The sequence below is a fragment of the Trachurus trachurus genome (assembly GCF_905171665.1).
Source record: "Trachurus trachurus genome assembly, chromosome: 16".
NCBI lineage: Eukaryota > Metazoa > Chordata > Actinopteri > Carangiformes > Carangidae > Trachurus > Trachurus trachurus.
The window spans coordinates 15,811,995-15,832,244 of record NC_139902.1 but is presented as its reverse complement, the minus strand read 5'-3'; the positions used below and the strand labels follow the sequence as shown (position 1 = coordinate 15,832,244).

The 20,250-nt window shown below is 40.8% G+C and overlaps 1 protein-coding gene across 1 annotated transcript; it reads right to left on the bottom strand.

The window, feature by feature from the left end:
* Nucleotides 1-1,016: 1,016 nt before the first annotated feature.
* kcnn4 (potassium intermediate/small conductance calcium-activated channel, subfamily N, member 4) lies at nt 1,017-20,177 on the bottom strand. The gene is made up of 9 exons (XM_083990018.1): nt 19,636-20,177; nt 14,167-14,262; nt 12,283-12,719; nt 8,836-8,971; nt 6,369-6,479; nt 3,328-3,449; nt 2,303-2,372; nt 1,312-1,478; nt 1,017-1,164 (listed from the first exon to the last, which is right to left on the bottom strand). Exons 1-9 carry the CDS (start codon nt 20,038-20,040, stop codon nt 1,161-1,163), a joined length of 1,548 nt encoding a protein of 515 aa, XP_083846144.1. The 5' UTR covers nt 20,041-20,177; the 3' UTR covers nt 1,017-1,160.
* Nucleotides 20,178-20,250: the final 73 nt, after the last annotated feature.

Below are 20,250 nucleotides of genomic sequence, written 5' to 3'. Positions count from 1 at the left end.
TTGTTATTTTTCTCACAAAGTGCATTTTTAACAGTGAGGTTTGTATGGGGGGTTTCTGAGTCCTCTTCTGTTCTGTTTTTCAGATCTGTTTTCACTGCAGCTTACACTACAATGTGATGCTCCCATGAGACATTGGTATTCAGATTAAAAATAGCATATAACTTTTTTATGGTTGTTATATAATCTTTATGACTTCAATGTTAACTGTCCTCCACATTTACATACTTAACCACGTCCACTAGATGGAGCCGCTTGCAAGGTAATTTACACCCTGAGTTTCATTGTTCTGAGAACAGGTGTAAACTGGTAGGTGCTTTACCTGCATCAGATGATTACAACCTCAAATGTAGACATGAATCTATGAATTTTGGTTGACACCCATTGAAATCACAAGGACTCACAGTTTCAAATAAAGGTTATACTTGAAGTGAAGTTTAGTTTTCTTCTGTTGGCGGAGCATGAAAACACACCATGTCATTCACCATTAACCTGATGTTTGGAGGAAAGCAGAACAAGGAGGAATAATAGGAGACTGTATTATATTCGGTTTGCAAACAACAACCAGCTTGGTAACCATTAAACTGTCTGTGATTGAAAAGAGGATTTACAAAAGGTTTCTAAAAAACATATTAGGCTAAGACTGATAAAACCTGTTGCAAAGGGATTTAAAATAAAATTAGCTTGTAAAAAAAAAATTATATATATATATATCTTATTCCACAGGAATAAGGCAGCGTCCATCAAGGAAACCTTAGAAATAGCGGTTACGAGAGTCATCCTGGAGCCTTTGACAGTGTGGATTTACAAGGATCTCCACAGTCCTTGTTTTGAGATTAATTCAGTTCTCTCAGTGTCAGAAACGCAACTGCTGAAATCACAGCAGATTTCTCCAAATGTGAGGGGATTCTTCTCCCACAGTGAACTGAAGTCTTATTTTATCTGTATAATTTTACAGCTATGAGTCACTGTGCAGAGCACTCAGCACAGGGCCAGAAGATGAGATCTTTAGTAGGTATGCCAGTCCTCCAAGTGGTTCAGCATGTTAAGAGTCTGGAGCAGCTCTGGGTGGAGAGGATTTACCGTCTCATTTTCATGAATATTGTAGATGAAAACACCGAAGGCAGTTAACTCTCCTTGCTTAACAAACACAGAGAGCCATGTCACCTGCCAAAACAACAACAAAAAAAAAAAGACTTGTTATTTTCCTTAGCAGGCACGTCCCGATTTTGTGCAGATACCACATCCTGCAGCGTGTCGCTAGCAGATCTGCGCAGTGTCACTAGCAGTTCTGAGTAGCAGAGTGTTGTTTACCTGATCTCTGGGTTGCGGTGACGTAGGACCTGAGACAGCAGCTCAGAGGTTTGTTGGAAGCAGCGGCTAAGTTCATCCAGCTTCTGCTCCATGGACAAAATACGCTGCTCCAGCTCCCGATAGGAGTTATTCCAGTTGGCACTTAGGTCACACATTATCATCTGCATCTGTCAACACAGCAACACAATGCAAATGAAAGAATTTAGATATTAATGATGGAATTTATTGGGTCAATAATAGTGTCTGACGTTTCTGAATTATATGTATGTTGCTGCCAGCTTGGTGCCCCATTATGCTGTGCATGCAAGGGGCAGGTTTGAAACCATAAAAAGGTGCGTCACAGGGCGTCGTACAGCTCACTTGGTAGAGCAGGTGCCCCATAGAGGTTATCGTTCTCACTGCAGCAGCTATCTCCCCATTTCCTGTCTCTCTACTATCCTATCCTCTAAAGGCCTAAAAGGCCACGAAAAATACTTTAAAAATATTTTTTTTAAACTGCATTTGGCAACCACTTTAGCAGCTAGATCACAAAAAAGACAACAGCAGCAAAATTTGGTGACTTTTTTAGTCCTCTGCTTAGCGTGGCTGTGCCTTACTTTTTACATCCTACCAAGGGGCTACACTTGAAGAATGGAAAAAACAGGCTTGTTTTCCACATAAATCAATCAACAAAACGCATTTTAAAATTCACAAATTACACACTAGTGCCTCTCACTAGGTAATGCCTTTACATCTTGGCTTTATTCCACATGGAAAACTTTTCTGGGCCTATGAATTCCTGACACAAATGAATCCTGAGACATTTTATGGAGATTTTTTAACAAGCAGTTAATGTGTCTGAACACCTAGTGATAAACAGCAGACCGTTAAATGCTGTGTAACACTCTATGTAAGTAGTGAGTGCTTTTAGAGGGTGTCTTTGTCATCTTGTTTGGCAATAGCTTTTTTCCAACGAAATGTGCAAAATATTCCAGTGACAGCTGTCGCTTACCTTCGGGAGGTCCACCATCTCACTTACGTAATCTCTCAATTGCCTTTGTTTGAGGCGTAAATGCCGAAACCTGTGCAGACAAAAGGTTCAATAGATCTCAGTCATGTGGAAGTATTTCACATATATTCACACTTTAATTGCATTACTCCAAATGTTACACTGACACAACAGACAGGGAAAATATTCAATGTAATTTCATGCTCGAGTCAGTGTAAGACTATTTCTTTGTCCTATTTTTGAGCAAACAGGACAGTCCCAGTATAATTCAGAACCTCTCATTTCTGGAAGAATAAATGGACAATATTGTATTCCATTACTGTAAATGCAACAGTTAGGAGGTATACTATATCAGGGGGGCAAAAGGCGCTAAATTTCCCTCCACACAAAATAAATATGGATCTCTATATTGCAGTCAAGCATCCAGATAGTTTGCTCTTAATCCTAAAGTGTGGAGGTGCCCTCCACTTGTACTTTGAAGTCTGTTTTTCTTTATAGTGCTTCTGTCTGGTGTAAAAGCAGGAAATATAATCTCTCCATCCAGGCTCAACACACATAATCGTGTCGTCAGGATAATGACCATACATATCTGGACTTCCTGTCTCGTGCATTTCACTTGTTTGTGAAAGAGGAGAATTGGCTCAATAACAAGGAGAACCATTTTGACCCAGTTTGAGAAAATAAATGTGTAAATGGCAATTCGTCCAAAAGGGTGTATATTTTATTCTGCTTTACTGTCAAACTTTGAATAGTTAAAAGAAAAATCTGACTCAGAATCTGTATGATAAAAGGGTGGACCCTTGTTCACACATGCCCTGCCCACATGCAAGAGGCAAAGATATCTAATTACTAATCTAAATTAGCTCATTAAAAGTGTGACTCTGTGGTTAGGCATGTTGACCCTAAGTTAATGACCCGTAAAATACACATGTAAGACACACAAAGCACCACCCACTTTCATCCCTCGCCCTGATACAAACATTCAGACATCCTGTCTGAAGGTAGGATTCAGTAAAACTGTAACCTACACTCTGATGGCTTCCAGAAGGCATCTCTGGTGTCTTCGGTGCTCACAGCGGTTGCCTTTTGTCACGTTTGCGCGATGCAAAAGCCAGCATTCCCTTAGCACGTTAGCAGCAGCGTGGCGGATCTGGTAAAAAGGCAGAAACATTCAAATCGACCAATCAAACAAGGAAGTTCCAGGGGCTGAAATGTGATAAGACTGTCAAGATAAAGTCAATCAAACTTTTAGGCTTGACTGACAAAACCACACAGAGCTTATCGCATTTTTTTGGACAGAATCTGCTTTATATCTATAATTTTAGCATGGGGAATCAAATCATGAGTCATCCAAGCAAACTGATTAAAACCAGACAGTCTTTCCTGTTCAGCCCTTTTGCTCAATGATGCTAATTTCAGATAAAACAGAAGTATGGAGGCCTATTTTCACAGAGAGGCTTAGACATAGGACTTTGAAGAACAGGCTGTACAGAAAGTAAGGTTTTAGGCACTGCAGGATTTCTCCACTATCACCTTTTGGCACTTTTCTCTTTGATTCTATTCGTGTCTGTTTGTCTTCCTGCCCAAACCACTGTAACTGCCCCGTTATGATGTCACTCTGCCCCTGTTGTGGGGGTTATTAATAGAGGCTGTCAGTGTCTGCATCCAGATGTCTTCCCTTGTTCCCATCAGTGTAAATCTGGACTGCACCCGAAAGCTCAGAAGGATGCACGCACATGCACAAAAACACACACACTCAGACCAAAACAACCACAAGCAAGACATAATGATGCACCGAGTGACAGGATGCAGCCACCAAGAGAAAGGAAATGGTTGTATCCTCCAAAGCAGCCTGACTACCACAGCCAGTCACTCAATATGTAACACATGACCTAAAAAATTATAGCACTCTTCACACATTCTTATTCCTAAAACATATTTTTTTCTAACATTAGGACAATATTACCTTGTAAGCTTTTTTTTTCAGACACCTCCTTCTTCCCACCGAGAAGTAAACACTTCAGTGCCGTCCAAGGCTACAGAGTAACTCCTCTGCAAGCCACTTCCACACACACACACACACACGTAAACACATGTAAGCTCGACCAGTTTCCTGCCTATCGCTGCACCGTCCTGAACTGACACAGGTTTCTTTCCTGACAGAGATAAGATTATTTCCTCTGTTTGACGCCTTGAAAAGGCTATAAAGAGGTTGGCAGACCTCATCTCCCTCCTCTTTTCCCACAATACCATGTCCTCTGGTGTCTCTTATTTAAGGAACAAAAATAATTATAAAAAGAATCTCAAACCAAAACAGGCATATGCGACATGGAAAGTAGTGACGCTTCCATCCTGACAACTCTTTCAGCTTTCTTATTTGTCTTGTTACGCTGTAGTAACCTCTGAGGGGCGGGAGGGGAGTTGGTTGTTTACTAAGTGTTTATATAGGGAAGTTCATTTGATTATGGGATAAATATTTTCACAAAAATGCTGAGAAACAATGATGTCATTTGGTGACATGAAGATGACTGATCATAAAATATCTGTGTGAAAATTAGGTGTTAATTTGTCAGAAATCAGATATAAAGGCAAAGGATTTTTGCCTTATGGTGGTTTTCCAACAGTTTTGTCCCATTCAATACAAATACATAAAAACATATTTTACATATTTCAACTCCCAAACTTTTCCCAGTGTAAAAGTGTTTTCATTTTTTCTTTTTGGGTTGAGTTATGTTATTGTCGTCTGGCAGTGTAATACAGACTTTTCAAATCATTCTGCACTTAGAGCCGCATTACCAAGCAATGCTCCAGTTACTTTGACAAGAATAAACACAGACAGAACCCGTCCAGGCGCAGGCCAAAAGCTGACTTCTTCTGCAACTTTTCAGAAGTTTGCGATACATATATACGTATAGCACATATTCTTATTTTCCAAATCACCAAGGCAATTTTTAAATAACCATCTATGTATTATCTGTTACAGCTCATATTTTGACTCAAATCAAACATGTCACTCCATGACCCCATTGGGCATTGGCCCGCTGCTAAAATGTGAATTATTTATTTACAAGAACATCAAAATCAATAATCAGAACCATTCAGTGAACCCTTTACAGCATTTCCCCACCATTAAGCAAAATGAAACACACCCAAAGTGTGATGCCACAAATGTTAATTGGGTCATCATGATAACACACAAGAAAGTGTTACAACCAAGCATAGATGCTTATTTTGTCAACAAAGATGAGGATTGTTGATATATTGATTGACAGCAGAGAAGACCAGTTAGTTGCATGTGGAGGATGCTGGTATACAACGTAATTAAAGCAGAAGTAAGTGGTCCGGTCGTTTTCGCTAATGCTGCGTTCCAGGCAGGCTTTTGAAATCGTAAATTACAGCTTCAAGTCACAACTTACGACTTTGTAGCGTTCCAGGCAACCCACTCGTGTTTTTCCGACCTGTTTTACCGGTGAAAGTCACTATAACGGCCACTCGTAACTTCCGACCGGTGAACTCGTACCAGATCGAACTGGTACCACTTCACGGTCGGAAAAATACGAGTTTCCTTGAACGCACCATAACAGTCCTCGTCCCTACGTCATCACATTCACGGCGTCCCTTGGCTGCACACACAGCCCTGCATGTCGTCGGAATATATAACTATTTAAGACTTATATTAACACAAATATATCACTTACTTCTGCTTTAATAAGAAAATACAATGGACTTCATAAACATACAAAAATCTAAATCATTGCAGCTCATTTGAAAACAGATCCAACCCTCATGTATACATAGTTCAGATATTGCCCCAGTAAGTACCAAGTAAGAATGATGCAAAAGATTCAAAACAGCTGAATTCCTGAGCAAAGTGGTGAAAAAGGGGTGATGCATGCACATCCAAAAATCATATGGCTAATGAAAAAAAAAAAAAAAAAAGCTAAACTGAACAAAGAACAATCTACATCTTGGCAAGCAGGTATGTGGTGCTCATATTCTAGGGTTTCGTAATGTAAACTTTATAGATATTATGACAGACCTCTGAGAAAAAATATTACATTACTCTTACCCTTTTAGAGATCTGGATGTCCAGCATGAAGAAGTGCACATGTTTTTCTCCCTTGTTCAACGCCAGCTTCTTGGTAACGACTGCAACCAGCATGGCAGTGCAGGCTACACCCTAAAACCCCACACACACAAACACACACACACAGAGGGAGAGCTGTTGGCATGGTTACTGATATATTTAACATCTGCCTCAACAAATTCCCAGTGATAGAGGAAGACTGATCCAGAAACTGTAGTGACATGTACGAGGCTGAACTCAAGGCGGGAGAGTGATGTTAGGTTTTACAGGCTGATTTTGCCCGAATTCGCAGCAGTGGCTCAGTTTGAGAAAACTGAATGTTGATCTTCATACCTCATTTTCTTTCTTCCAATAAATCTAAGTTATATTTACACACAGAGAGTTCAATGGTTAAACTGAGGCCTCCGCAACGTTGCTATAATAGTGCGGGTTTCCTCTGAGAATAGCCTTGTGCTATTGCTGGACAGGGAACTACAGAGCAATGGTGAATATTCAGATGGGCCACAGAGCAAAGCACATCCACATAGTCACTCAAATAAGCACGTCATAGGACACAGACAAAAACACTGTATTGTACCCATGTCCTCCGCAGATAATGATAAAAAGAATAACCAGTGTTTACCTGTTTTCCTCTTTTCGGCTTGCATTTGAGAGAGAGAGAAAAAGGAGAGAGCAAGATCAAGCCTGAGCATTAGAAAGCACAAACCAGTTTTAAAAGATAAATGTATGCTTCACTCGAACAGCCATAAAATATCCATCATTACACCGTCTGCGAAACCTGGGAGGTACTGACTCTTTCCGTGGATCCATCCACACATAGTGATGGGATGCAAACAGTGTTGTCAGCCCCTGAACACAGCTGCAAATTGAGTTATGGCTGGAGTGGAGCAGAAGTGCTGACCGTAGATGCTTTCAGCCATATTACAGGTGTGAGCATCACCCTAGTCACTGGCTCCCAGAACTGCCCTGATGGGAGTAGGAAATTTATTTTTTTCCAAATCATGGGCACAGGTTGGCACACCCTCCTGTTGTAGTGGTGCCAAAGACAATAAACCACCTAAAAATGGATCTGGTGGAAAGTTTTCCCTTATAAGGGGTGGGGGGAGGGGGGGCTTATAAAAACAAGGCAGATGGAGAAAGAGAGAGGGAAAAGATTTGTTTTCCACGTTGTCACAGAGGTGTCTGAACCAGACACGTCCAAAACCACAGTGGGGACTCTTATCTGCCTGTGCTAGAATTTAAAGCACAGGTGACGCAACTGGCAACAAACCAAAGTCTGTTACCTATTCAAATACACAGCCACTCCTTGCTCTCAAAGACTTCTTGTTCATTTTTATCTCAAATACAATTTCCACATCCTCTTAACCCTCCAAGTTTATCTCTGACCTTCCCTTCCACCTTTCTTTCAGTCTTAATCTTGCCATTCCTCTGCATCGCCATAAAAACAACACTTATCTTGATTTCAAAAAAGTTTAGTTCCTATGCGCAGAAAGAAACTATTTTGAAGTAACATTGATGCTGTCTTTCTTTCCTGCAGATATTTGGTGCTTTCATTCTAAGATGAGATAAACAACTAATCTAAATCTGGCCTCTCATGACATATCTCCTCAAGATATGATGAGGAGGAAAGTCAGTGAGCGCAGCAGAGCAATGTTATCACTATGCAGAAATATGACACTGCGTACAGGCACACACAGCGCCCACCACTTGCTTGATAGTTTCCCTCTCTGTGTGTTTTTGTGCGAGTGCCTGGTACCGCCAAGGTCCTGCAGAGGCACCATCCATTAATTTACAGCTGTGATCTAAATCACACACACAGGGGAATGAAAGCATGCAGGTCTGTCAGCACCACTAGGGTGTGCAGCTGGGCAACAAAGGGGTCTAATAAAGATAACTAGTGGAATAGAGCAGAACAGGCCTGGGTGGAACACAAGAGGCACAGGAGAGAAGTGAACCAAACTGGACTGAACACGATATGAAATGGGAAAAAATTAAATAGGAAAATGGGGGGAGAGTTGCTGCAATGGAACACAGTAGAAACAGAAGGGAGTGAAGCAGACCACAGAGGATGATATAGAACAGCACAGAGCAATATGGAACAGCACAGAGGGCAATAAAATAGAACAAATCAGGAAGGAATATGCTGAGGAGGAAATTAATGGAACAAAATAGACTGAGATGGAGCAGAATACAACAGGACAGAATTGAATGTAAGCAGATGGAATAAAGTGAGTGGATTGGAGCCGAACACGACACAACAGAGAGGAAATGGAATAAAAGCGAAAGTAAGGGGAAGTTTCCCCCTTACAAAGAGAGAAAACGCACAGCACTGTAAAATGAAAGGAGCATCATCCGAGCACGCATCCTGTACAGAGAAATGTTTGATACTTTAAACTGTATTTTCTTTTTAAATCTGACATCTTTTCAACAAGCAACCTATCCTAGTTACCATGACTCCAGTGAAGAGACACACTGCCTTGCCACAGCTGGTGTGGGGCGACACATCCCCATAGCCCACAGTGAGGAAGGTGATGGCTATGAGCCACAGAGCCGTGTCCATGTGGCCTGTTTGTTCTTGGGTCTGTCTGCAGGGAGGAGAGAAGAGGCTGTGTCATTTAAAGGGATAGTTCACCCAAAATTCAAATTTCACTCATTATCTACTCACCCTCATGTCGACTAAGGGCTGGGAGAAGTTTCAGAGTCCTCCGTGCCTTCTCTGAGTTACAGCAGGGCTCTGTGCTGCACTGCATGTCCATATGACTGTTGCGAACGGAGCTCACTTTTCTTCGTCCAAAAAAACACACCAAAAAACATCCAACCTCCATAGTGCTCGTCTGTAATGTCCTTCTTGTATTGAAGCCCCAACATGAGAAATTGTTCCGAAAAAAAATTAAATAAGTATATGTTTTAAGCTTGTTTGGAGCGGAAGCTCCCAGCACTGCTCTTCCTGGTTCGTCCAAATCTCGTGCGATTTGCATTGACACCCAGTTCACGGCTCCGCAAATCGTGCAAGATTCCGGCAGAGCAACACTGGGAGCTTCCACTTCCAACAAGCTTAAACATAGACTTATTTCTCATGTTGGGGCTTCAATACAAGAGGGACATTACAGACGAGCACTATGGAGGTATTTGGATGTTTTTTGGTGTGTCTTTTTGGACGAAGAAAAGTGGGCTCCGTTCGCAACCGTAATATGGACATGCAGTGCTGCACGGAGCCCCGCTGTAACTCAGAGAAGGCACGGAGGACTGAGGGTGAACTATCCCTTTAATGTATTCTAAGTGTAAATGTATTCTCATGGACTCTAGTGTCGTACACAAAGATGCAAGCCCCAGCTTCATTCTTCCCATTAACCACCCAGAAATGAGCCTTCACATTACCCCAACTATCTCGACACTCAAATTCATCACCCATTTCATCGTCTGTGCACATAACATGCACATTTTACTCAACATAATCATACGTTTATAAGAAATGAATGAATAAATAAATAAACAAATAAATTTAGCAACTTTACATATGGGAGCAGGTGATACAGATAAACTCCTCTGTCTAATTTTCACTTTTATAGAAAACTCAAAAAATGCATGTTCCAATTAGATACCTGACGAATTAAGTACCTAATAATTTTGATAAATCACATTTCACTGGGAAACAGCTGATGGTCTGTATATGTCAAAACACAGATTGTAATGTCCTGTTTTATTTTGGTGCTTCCTGTCGACAATTTGGCAGGTATCTGCTTGGACTGGACTGAGTCTGTGGGCTGTCTATATAGACCGACCTTCCTATTCAGCTCTCTCTCTCTCTCTCTCTCTCTCTCTCTCTCTCTCTCTCTCTCTCTCTCTCTCTCTCTCTCTCTCTCTCTCTCTCTCCGCCTTGCTGCAGCAGCGCTTTTGGGTGCTAGGTATCTGGTTTTCTCATCTCTGACTTATTAACCGTAACCCTTATCTTTTGAACTGTTTACTTTCCAATAGACACGTTTCACTTTTGTGCATGCTAAGCTGATGTGTGTCTGACTGTGTCCTGGGTTAAATACTCATTAGGTTAAACTAGCAATTATTAGGAATACAACAGATTAATTTCCCTGTGATCTATTTTTGCTGTAATCAACTGAAACTGTCCATTACAGTTAGATATGGGTCACTTTTTGGGAAATGTAAGCATTTAAAGGTTTCATGAGGTTTTATCGGCTATCGATTAAAGGTTCTTTTATTTCTTCTGACAAATCAAAACATACAAGAGTGGGACATGTGAAAGTGAAGGCAAAACTTCCCATTAAGGTTGTGATGAACAAATGACCTCACACTGTTCAAACAGCCAAACAGACTGCAGATCATCAGGCTGACGTTTACTTGGCTAACGTATCAAGAGAGACTTGTTAGTGTAATAAAGTAGAATATGATTATCAAATCAGTTATTGGACGTCTATTTAGAATAGGAAAGTCAAATTGACCATCAGAGTCTCTCTCTCTCTGTGTATGTGTGTGTGTGTACGTGTGTGCAATACGGAAATATTTAGATTTCAAAAGTTCTATTCGCTATTTAGTGCAAAATAGTGAGCAGAGCCTGATAACTGAAATCATGAGAAAGCCACAGGAAGAGTAAAACACGTAGTTTGCTCAGCTAATTTCATTCTATTTTGATCCACTGGAAAAACTTGCTTTGGGCGGACACACATTTGCTCATTCCATGACAATTAATAGTTAAATGTTACTTTTATAAAGAACATGGTGTTAATGTTGAAACTAATGGCCCTAAAGGTTATTATGGAAAGTAAACAGCTGGTATTCTTTCAGACTTCACATTTTCTAGTTGCTGAGTCCAGTCAATATTTGTTGAGCAGGAACTAGTCTCAAAGAAAAGAGAATGACGATACGCCCAAGCAAAGAATTGCATCTAATTTCTTGTTCTATCACAAAGTCTACAGAGAAGGGAGCAACCACTTATTTGACTCTAACTGCTGCCTATACCACCGGAACAACCTCAAAGTCTGTCAAAAAATAGCTCCATAAAACCACAATGTGTCATTTTACCTTTACATTTACCCACTTTCTGTCCTCACGTGATGTTAAGTTAAGTTAACTGTCTTCTGGCTGTGCAGTAATGTGCAGAAATTAATGTGAATTCAAAGGAGAGTAAGGCCCTGTCCCATTTTAACTACTTCCACTCGATTTTGTGCGTTCTCATATGGTTAGGCTGTCCCAATTATTTTAAGAGCAAGGGGTAGTGCCTTTCAACTCTTAAAATCACGCCTTAAACATGCGGGAGGCCAGGTACAGACTTCGACCGTAGTGCAAGATGAAAAGCAGCGAAGGCATCTTCTGTTTTCAGCATTTCTTCTTTGTTGGTTCATCAAACAAAGACAGATCGTCAAGGCCCACACTACAGGTAACACAAAGTCTGCATTTTCAAACCTGAATGAAACCCCACTACAGGTTGTGGCTCCTATGTCGTTTCTACGCGTGACGTAGGTTAACACGTTGGCTACGCTATAAGTGCTGTCCGTTTCGTAGGGTAAGATCTCTACTTCTAACACTTCTCACTTCATCGTCAAGGGGTATCTCCCTTTTTTAGAGTTGTTTTGTTGTAGTTTTTCTTTTTAACTTAACTTCTCGCATTTTATCAGTAGTAGTATTTATTGTATGTGTGACAGTATATTTCAGTAGAGTGCTCACTGAAGGTGTTCCAGGTTGAAAGAAAATCTGTGGTTGATGAATCTCCAAGCTTGGTGCAAATTCTTATTTTATGTGGCTCTAATTTACAAAGACATTATTTTATTATTGTACGAGTTAGTGTGCACAGTGTGTGGTAAATCATCAAGTCATTCGGCTTCTAACTTAAATTTCTACAATTTTAGGATGTATTGATTTCTTACATGCAGTTCTCTTTCCCTACCTCTCACACAGGGTAAGCATCCAAGACGCAGTGAGCCAGAAGAGGAGGATGAAGACCAGCAGTGTGCGTGCTGGGTGCTTGTTCATCAGTACCTTGAGAACAAAGCGGAAGGTGAAGTTGATGTTATTAAGCGAGCCGATGCTCCTATAGGAGGCGCTCAGCAGCACTTTGCTGTGCAACAGGATGGCTCTGTGCACCAAGTACAAGCGGAGGAACATCAGCACTGATAATAGCAGCTCCACGTCCACCAGGACCTCGTTATGGTGGTTGGAAACACAGAGCGGAGCTGTGGAAGAGGAGTTGACATGGGGGCCTGCCTTCCAGTATGTGCCAACAGGATGGATGGAACAGACCAGCAGCTCCAGGGTGATCACAAGAACCCTGTGGCTGGTCATAGCAATACGCCAGTCCAACTGGTTGTGGTCACTGACGAACAGCTGAAAGAAGGAAGATGACAAAAGAGTGAGAGAAAATGTTCAAAGTTGGAGATGGAAATATTTTTTTTTAAGACAGGTATATCAATGGTAACATGTTAACACATGATTATCCTTTCCTCATCCTCAAAAGGACACAGACATGACATTATGTTATGTGCTCCCTGTTTTGCCACACCCGTTGACAAACAATTTTTATAAACATATTTCATAATTGCCTGGACAACAGTGCAGGTGGTAGAACAAAAACCAAGAACATCTCTTCAGTTTATTTGTTACATAACACAGAAGAAAAGTCAAATACAGAGTTCTCTCCACTGCACTGTGTTTGTAAAGCGCTGTGATAAGAGAACTTTTTTAACCTAAAAAGATATAAACGTTATGAAACCACAGATATCATAAAGCTATCTTGGGAAATTTGTATGCAAGTTTACATTAGTAGTTGACCCATCAATGTGTGGCTTAACTGCGCTCAAGAATGTTCGAGAAAGTAAAGGAAATTAAGCAAGTCTGTTTTCACAGGTCTTTCTCCTCTACCAATTCATTTGTAGAAACTTTATTTTTGCTCCACAGGTCAAAGCATTAATGCTACTTTGCTGTATATTGTATGTGGTTAGGGGTTGGGTTAGTCTCCACCCTAAACCTGCCCTCTCTTATCTCCTCTACACACTTGGAAAGGACTCCTCCTGTATCAGACTTGCCACCAAACAGAAAAAAATGTAGGTTAGCGCACAGGCCTAACAGCCAAAACGAAAGGAATGAAAGTGTTTACTCTGTTTAATTTCGAACAAATTCTTTTATATACAGTGGGGTCCAAAAGTCTGAGACCACTTTCCCATTCACTTGAATGGCAGCGAGCCATATGGATTGGAAAAATATTGCAGCTGCTACATTGTACATGCCTGTGTGGGCTGAGTGTTTTGTCCAGAGTTTTTTTTTTATGCATACAGCAAATAAAACACAGATAATCAGTGTTGAGGCTACCATCAGTGGCCTGAGAGCATCTCCAAAACAACTGCCCCACAAGTATCACTGACAAAGTATCATTCTAACCAAGCTTATCTGGAACAAACGTGACTGGAACCTGCATCGTTGTCACATGCCTACACCAAAGTAACAGTTTGTATTCATGTCTGTCCTGACGCGTGTGTTATAAGCACTGAGGACTTTTTAATCTGACAGCAGAGGTTCTATAAAATTCCAGCTTTCAAGATGTCATCGGCATGTATACAATCAAATGTGCATCAATATCAGCAGAGGAACTGTTCATGAGTTATGCCATTGAATTGAGTTATAATTACCGCATGCCAACTTGTACTGTACTTGTACAAATACTGTAAATTGAGCAATGAAGATTAATAATAAACCTGGGTGTGTGCACACACACAGGAACTTACTCTTGCACACAGGTCATGCATGTTGACTGAAACAAAGGGGGGGGGGGACTCACCCTGATGTCCTTATAGTGGAAAGCTATTATGAAGATGAGGAGACACCCAGTCGACAAGCTGATGGAACAGTTGATGATGAGGGCGAAGTTTGACTCCTTGGTATGAAATGGAGACAAGAGAGATAAGGCATAAGATGATTACTATCTAGCAACAGTTGATTACAAGACTTTTTCCATTATCAAGGTTTTTGTGAAAACCAGAATCCAAATCAAGTTATACAAAGAGAGACAGCACAGGCCTGTGAAAAAGTTAGTCAGTCAGTCAGTTAGTTAATTAGTGTTTGTACGACTCAAAATGACCTGCCTCTAATTAAGTCTGTTATGAAGTGGAGTTGATGTGAATAAAAGCTAAACCATTGTAGATCCATAATTAGGCCAAGTGGTGTGTAAGAAACAAAATAAGAAAGATATTTGGTCACTTCTATCTTTCTCTCTGACCAATCATTTCACAGTAAATACAGCTGGAATCACAGCTCAGTCTTTCTAATTATATTACTGTGAATGAAACACTCTGAGATTTGGTCCACCAGTCAAACATCGATATTACAGCTGGAATCACAGCACAGTCTTTGAATTTAGTCTATGGGTTTGGTGATGTTGTTAGGCGACATCTTCGTTTTTTGTTTTGTCCTGGTCTTGTTTTGTAATCCCTCCCATTTGAAGGGCCATTTTCCTCCAGATAGTGCTGCATGATCAACGAAAAGGAGTTGCTCAACTAAAAGAAAGGCAAATACCTCCGCAGCTTCCCACCCAAGAACAACTGTGCTGCCAACTGTGCCAAATATTAACTCTCTTCCCTGGAGGATAACTACTTTATCATCTGTTGGCATAATTTCGGTACCCCAGCCAATGTGCAACTAACAGACTTGTAGACAGGCACCCATTGTATTAATACAGAATTTAGATCAAATATCTGAACAACTTTATGGTACAAAAGCATGCAAACATTCACAATTTTCAGCTCCCTACTGGTGTTCTTTACTAATTATATTACTGTGAGTGAATCAGTCTGAGATTTGGTCCGCTGGGCAAACATCCATATTTCCACCATGTAGGCTATTTTGTATTTTGCCAATGATATGGTCATAATGATTCAAAGGTGAATCAGTAATTTAGAGTTGGTTAGTTGCAGACCTCATTACCTTGTATTTAGTGTATCAAGGGTACAAGGTGGTGCCTTTGGTCTTGAGTATTGGAATATGCAATAGCATTCACTAAATCCATGTAAATGCAGATAATGAACAACGCAATTTTCAGTACAGAAAATAAACATTTGTGCTTAGTCTGTCTTTTAGTGTTCTATCAATACTACTAGTCAATCAAAATAACAAAGGATGTGTCAGAGGTTTTCATTTTCATGAAAGATGATCTGAGTTCAAATGGAATATACTCCTGGTTGTGTTATAACAGCAAAATGTTAGGCTGCTCTAATCCTTGCCTTTTTTGAGAACTTGGGCCTAATGAAAGTGGAATTACTGATTCTGTAATGTACTCCAAAAAGCCACTCAATTACAGTAATGAGAGTGCTTATACTTAAACACTTTTCTTTCCAGAGAACTGACAGCAGGAGACACAGACACATGCACTCCGATGGTTAGTCTCTGACTCTTCGATGTTTTCACAAACCAAATTAAGAAATAAGGATAGGCCTCTGCCATACCACCTTGGTCTCAGCAGGTTAAAGACCTACACCCTTTATCCATGAACCCCAGTGTAACTGATGCAACGTCAGTGGAAGTTTTTTAACGGGACGTGCAGTTTAATGTGGTTTACAGTTAAAAAGATAATTGCAAACTTTCAAACATGAGGAAACTTGCGCGTGTAGGTGGTATGGTGTGACGTCCATTGGCAAGGTACGTCGTTTTCCAGTTTCTCCCGTAGCATCCACATCATGTCTGTATTTCGTCCAGGGCTAATTAGAAGACTCCACAAAGGCTCAACATTTCACCACATTCCATAACAGAGCGTTCAGCAACATATTGCTTGCCGAGTTTCTAAAAATGTTTTTGTAAAGTTTTTCCTGTTGGAAACATTTATTTCAAACCCCTTGAACCTAATTTGGGTTAACCTTAACACGGATTGTTTCTCATGGTCTTGGACAGTCAAAGAGCTACCATAACCAGGGCAGGCCACCCAAGGCATGGCGATGTGAAAAAAAAAAAAAAAAAAAAAAATGAATCCAGTGGTCTGGTTTGTGTGTTCTGCGATAAATAAATACTTTCCAAAGAAAAAATATTTGGTGTCTGACATTAGTTTTCAAATTTTTTGAGTCAGTCAGGGTGGTTTCATTAGATCTTTGTGCTCTGGGTCCCTGGTGGATTTAAATGTATCCTTTCTATATGATTACACTTATAAAAACCAAAAAAAAATAATATACTGATGCAGTTGAACAATCAAGGAGACATCAAGGTGCGTAAAGCCTTTGTAGGTTTAGTCAGTAAGAGGAGATGCTCTAAGAATATTTCAGACGGGTAGCAATTGATATGTCACTGCATCAAACAATGTTTGAGATTTCAGGGCCGATGCTGGACAAGCTGGAAGCTGCACCTATAGCATCACGTCGACTGTGTTCACTAGTGGGTAAGATACCATATGTCACTGTGTAGTATAGGTTTTCCATTCTGCTGATTTTCTTTCAGACTTACAAGTTAGTTATTGCTGAACTGCAACAGACAGGTGTCCATGATACTGTCCTTGTAACATGTTGCATGCAGTGCAGTTGGACTAAGGATGAAATCGAATAGCCTGGTTTGTGATGATTTGCATGTGTGTCAGAAAGCATTCTTGTAAGCCAGGTTTCCATGTGTGGGTGACCTGCAACACTATTGCAGAATCAGTCGAAAGAAAAGTCAACTTACAACTGTCATGTTAGACAATGTGTGGGCCACAACACTTTAGTTTCATATTGCATTCAGATGCGTTAGGGTTGGGGTTAGGGTTTTTGATATGTATTTGATACAGTGCTCCAGCATGCACCTAGTTCATCTGAGTTCATAGCCATTAATTTGCTCATCCATTTATTAAATTTGTCTTAATATATATTGTATATATGTTTTTATATATTTTCCTCATTTAAGTAAAATAGATCAGTTGTAACTAACACACACCGATGCCGTCATCCATTACACATTGGCACTTTGTGCTGCCTTTGGCCCACATAATGTCACTTGCAGAAACAAAAAAAAACATGTAAAATAACAACTGGAGAAAACAGCTGTGAAGTAGCTGAACTGTGGATACAAACCTTAGAGGACAAACAAAAGAACATAGAACAGATAGAAATTATAATCTCACTGGCAAGATAGACTATGGTAAGAAAAAGACACAGTCTGAAAACAACAGACATGTAATGATGATGTGTCGTGGCAGGTTGGATGCCTATTAAGATGATATGCAAAGGAGTGGTTAATAGTTCCTCTATCCCATATTGAATGGAGGTATGTTCCAAAACTGTATAGCCTGTCACGCTAAAATATATTGTCTCTTATGCCTATGGGCTGACTAACCTACTCCGCTGTCCACAGTCAACGGAGCTCATCAAAATCATTCACTTTATGTCTTATTCAAACATTTAGGAATATCATTTTAATACAGAACATTGGACACCATGCTTGACTTGTTGGTCTTAGTGTGTAAATATTGTTCTGGATTGTGAAGTCATTTCAGGAAAGTCGTCAGAGAGTTTCTGAAAAGAGGACATGGGGTTGCATCCAGGTCAAAGTGCATGCTCCTGGCACTAACCCAGCTAAACTAAAGACATAGACTTTTAGACTGGCCATGCAAACACTCTAATTATACACTAAATGATGTGGAAAGATAGCCTGATGTACTGTGAGCAATCTCGCTGTAGGGGAAAAGGTGAAATGTGGAAAAACGTTCCATAAATAGCCCTGTTTTCGTGCATAACCATGAAAAGGTATGCTTAAAATATAACTATGTAGACTGGCGTTAACTTAGATAGGGTAGGTCCAAAATATCCTGCAGCATACTTTTAAAAAATGGCTTTAAAAATAAAAAGCAATAATTCTGTTTTGCACCACTGGCTACTGCAATGTATTTTGTTTAGGCAGCCACTGTGTGACCCAAAGCCATGTCAGCCCACAGGGGAAGGAAGATGTCACAGGTCATTCTTGTGACTCATCACATGACAATTTAGGATGTATGCTGACAATAGTTGAACAATCTATGGTTAAATCAGCCAAGCAGCCTCTTCAAAATAATATGCTTTAACTGCAGCAGAGAACACTTTTCCAGTGCATCAGCATTTCCATGGTACCGAAGCCGATGCCTGTTGTTAGGAATGGACAGACAACACCTGTTCTTGGTTCGCATTTGTATACTGGAATAGCAATGTCATACTCGTGCCAACACTGTTAATTTCACAACCATGTTTCTCCAGGTCCAAATGTCTGAACACATCGGCCATAGTTTTTCAAGGTTAGGCCATATTTCCATAGGTTTCTTAAAAGATTGAGAGTTAGTAATGTGGGGCTCTTTGACACTGTAATCAATCACTGCCTTCACAGCATGGAGGTGGTCTGATGTTTTGCGGCATGCATGAGAACTTTTTTCCACATGTGGAACTGGCGTGTGCTGTAGGAAGTCAGGGGGAGTTAATAATTTGTTGATTGTGTGGCCTGGCATTGTTATCCAGTGAGATCTGCATGTTAATGTCATGAGGCTGTGCTACCAAATAGTGTGTCTGGAAATGGACTAACTAATCAGTAGGTCAGGGAGGTTCAAAGCCCAGGTGCAGATTCTGCTGTTATGCTGCATGGGTCCTGTGCTGTCTGCTAATCAAGGAAGTTGTTATGACAACAAATACAGGCAGTTGTGTAAGAGTGTTTTTTTTCTAAACCAATTATGGTCAATTTTGTTACTAAAATATGTCAGGAGTAAAAGACAACATGGTTTATTATCAGTCTGTTGATCTCATATGTATCTGTTATATCATGGTCTCTGAAAATCTCATTTTAATCAACTGCTACACAAGGAGTTGAAGGAGAGTTGAGAGGCTGCTCTCTCAGTTAACAGACTTCAGTGCTACTGCATGATGCTCAAAGAAGAAGGTGAATTTGTACATGACTGTATGATTTCGTGATGAGTTAAAGGACCGTCTTAACCAGCTTACAGGAGCAACGTGAATGTGAAGCTGTGAATCTGAATTGAAAGATTGAACTCCTTTACAGAACACGTGCTGCTGTGTAAATGCTCCAGATTTGTAGATGTGGAGCTCTGTGCAACATGTGCAAATAGGTCATGTATCGCTTATACGATTTGTGGAATTGGCATTAGGAAATTGTGGTAGAGGCAAGGAAATACAATGTTGTAGGCTAATGTACAGCCAGCCTTAAGTATCTCATGTGTTTAGTGTATAATCTGTTTCTTCATGATTTGTAGTTAGTTTAATTAGATCTATACGCAGGGTAATACACAAGACATGACATGTGGTAAATTTCTCAAACCTACCGGTTTATAAACGAAGGGGCACAGCTCGGCGTGGATTATCATGAGCACTATCCCGAACAGAGCGGTGCCCAAAGCCAACGCGCACAGGCGCTTTTTACCCTCGAGTAAAACCTTTCTGTCTCGCAGTCTGTAGAGGTCGTCTCCCTCCATAAGAGTCGTTCGCTTCCCGGGAAGTGACAGCGGCACGGATACTTCTGCCGAGTCCCCGCCGTTTCGACTGATCAATCCATCACAACTCACACAGTCCACTTTGGAGTCGCCGTGCAGGCTGCGGTTTGTCATCTCCATCTCCAGAGCGCACAGGAGACGACCGCCTGTCCCTCTCTGCCTGTCGTCCCTCGCAGCTGCTCCGTCCTCTGTCGGTCCGTTCTCCGCTTTGCTTCCCTCCCAAGTTGGGGAAGGCATAGTCCGATGGGCGCACTGTGTAACAGGCCCTTCTCTCGTTTGTTGCTCATCGAAGTAGCGGGTTTACCAAAGCACTTGGTCCCTAATACACCCTCACCTTAACACACCTACCAACCGGCGCGGCGTGATTACGCGCACTGATGTCCTCTGGACACTCCAGCGGGCCGTGTGCTCTTATTTGCTTGGCTTATTATTTTAGGAGTGTGCGTC

Excerpts from the sequence above, each read along its gene's own strand:
- kcnn4 (XM_083990018.1), bottom strand. The coding sequence starts at position 20,040 with ATGCCTTCCCCAACTTGGGAGGGAAGCAAAGCGGAGAACGGACCGACA. Across the intron at positions 12,720-14,166 it reads TCCACTATAAGGACATCAGG|CTGTTCGTCAGTGACCACAA; the intron begins GTGAGTCCCCCC and ends TCCTTCTTTCAG. Across the intron at positions 8,972-12,282 it reads ATGCTTACCCTGTGTGAGAG|ACAGACCCAAGAACAAACAG; the intron begins GTAGGGAAAGAG and ends TCCTCCCTGCAG.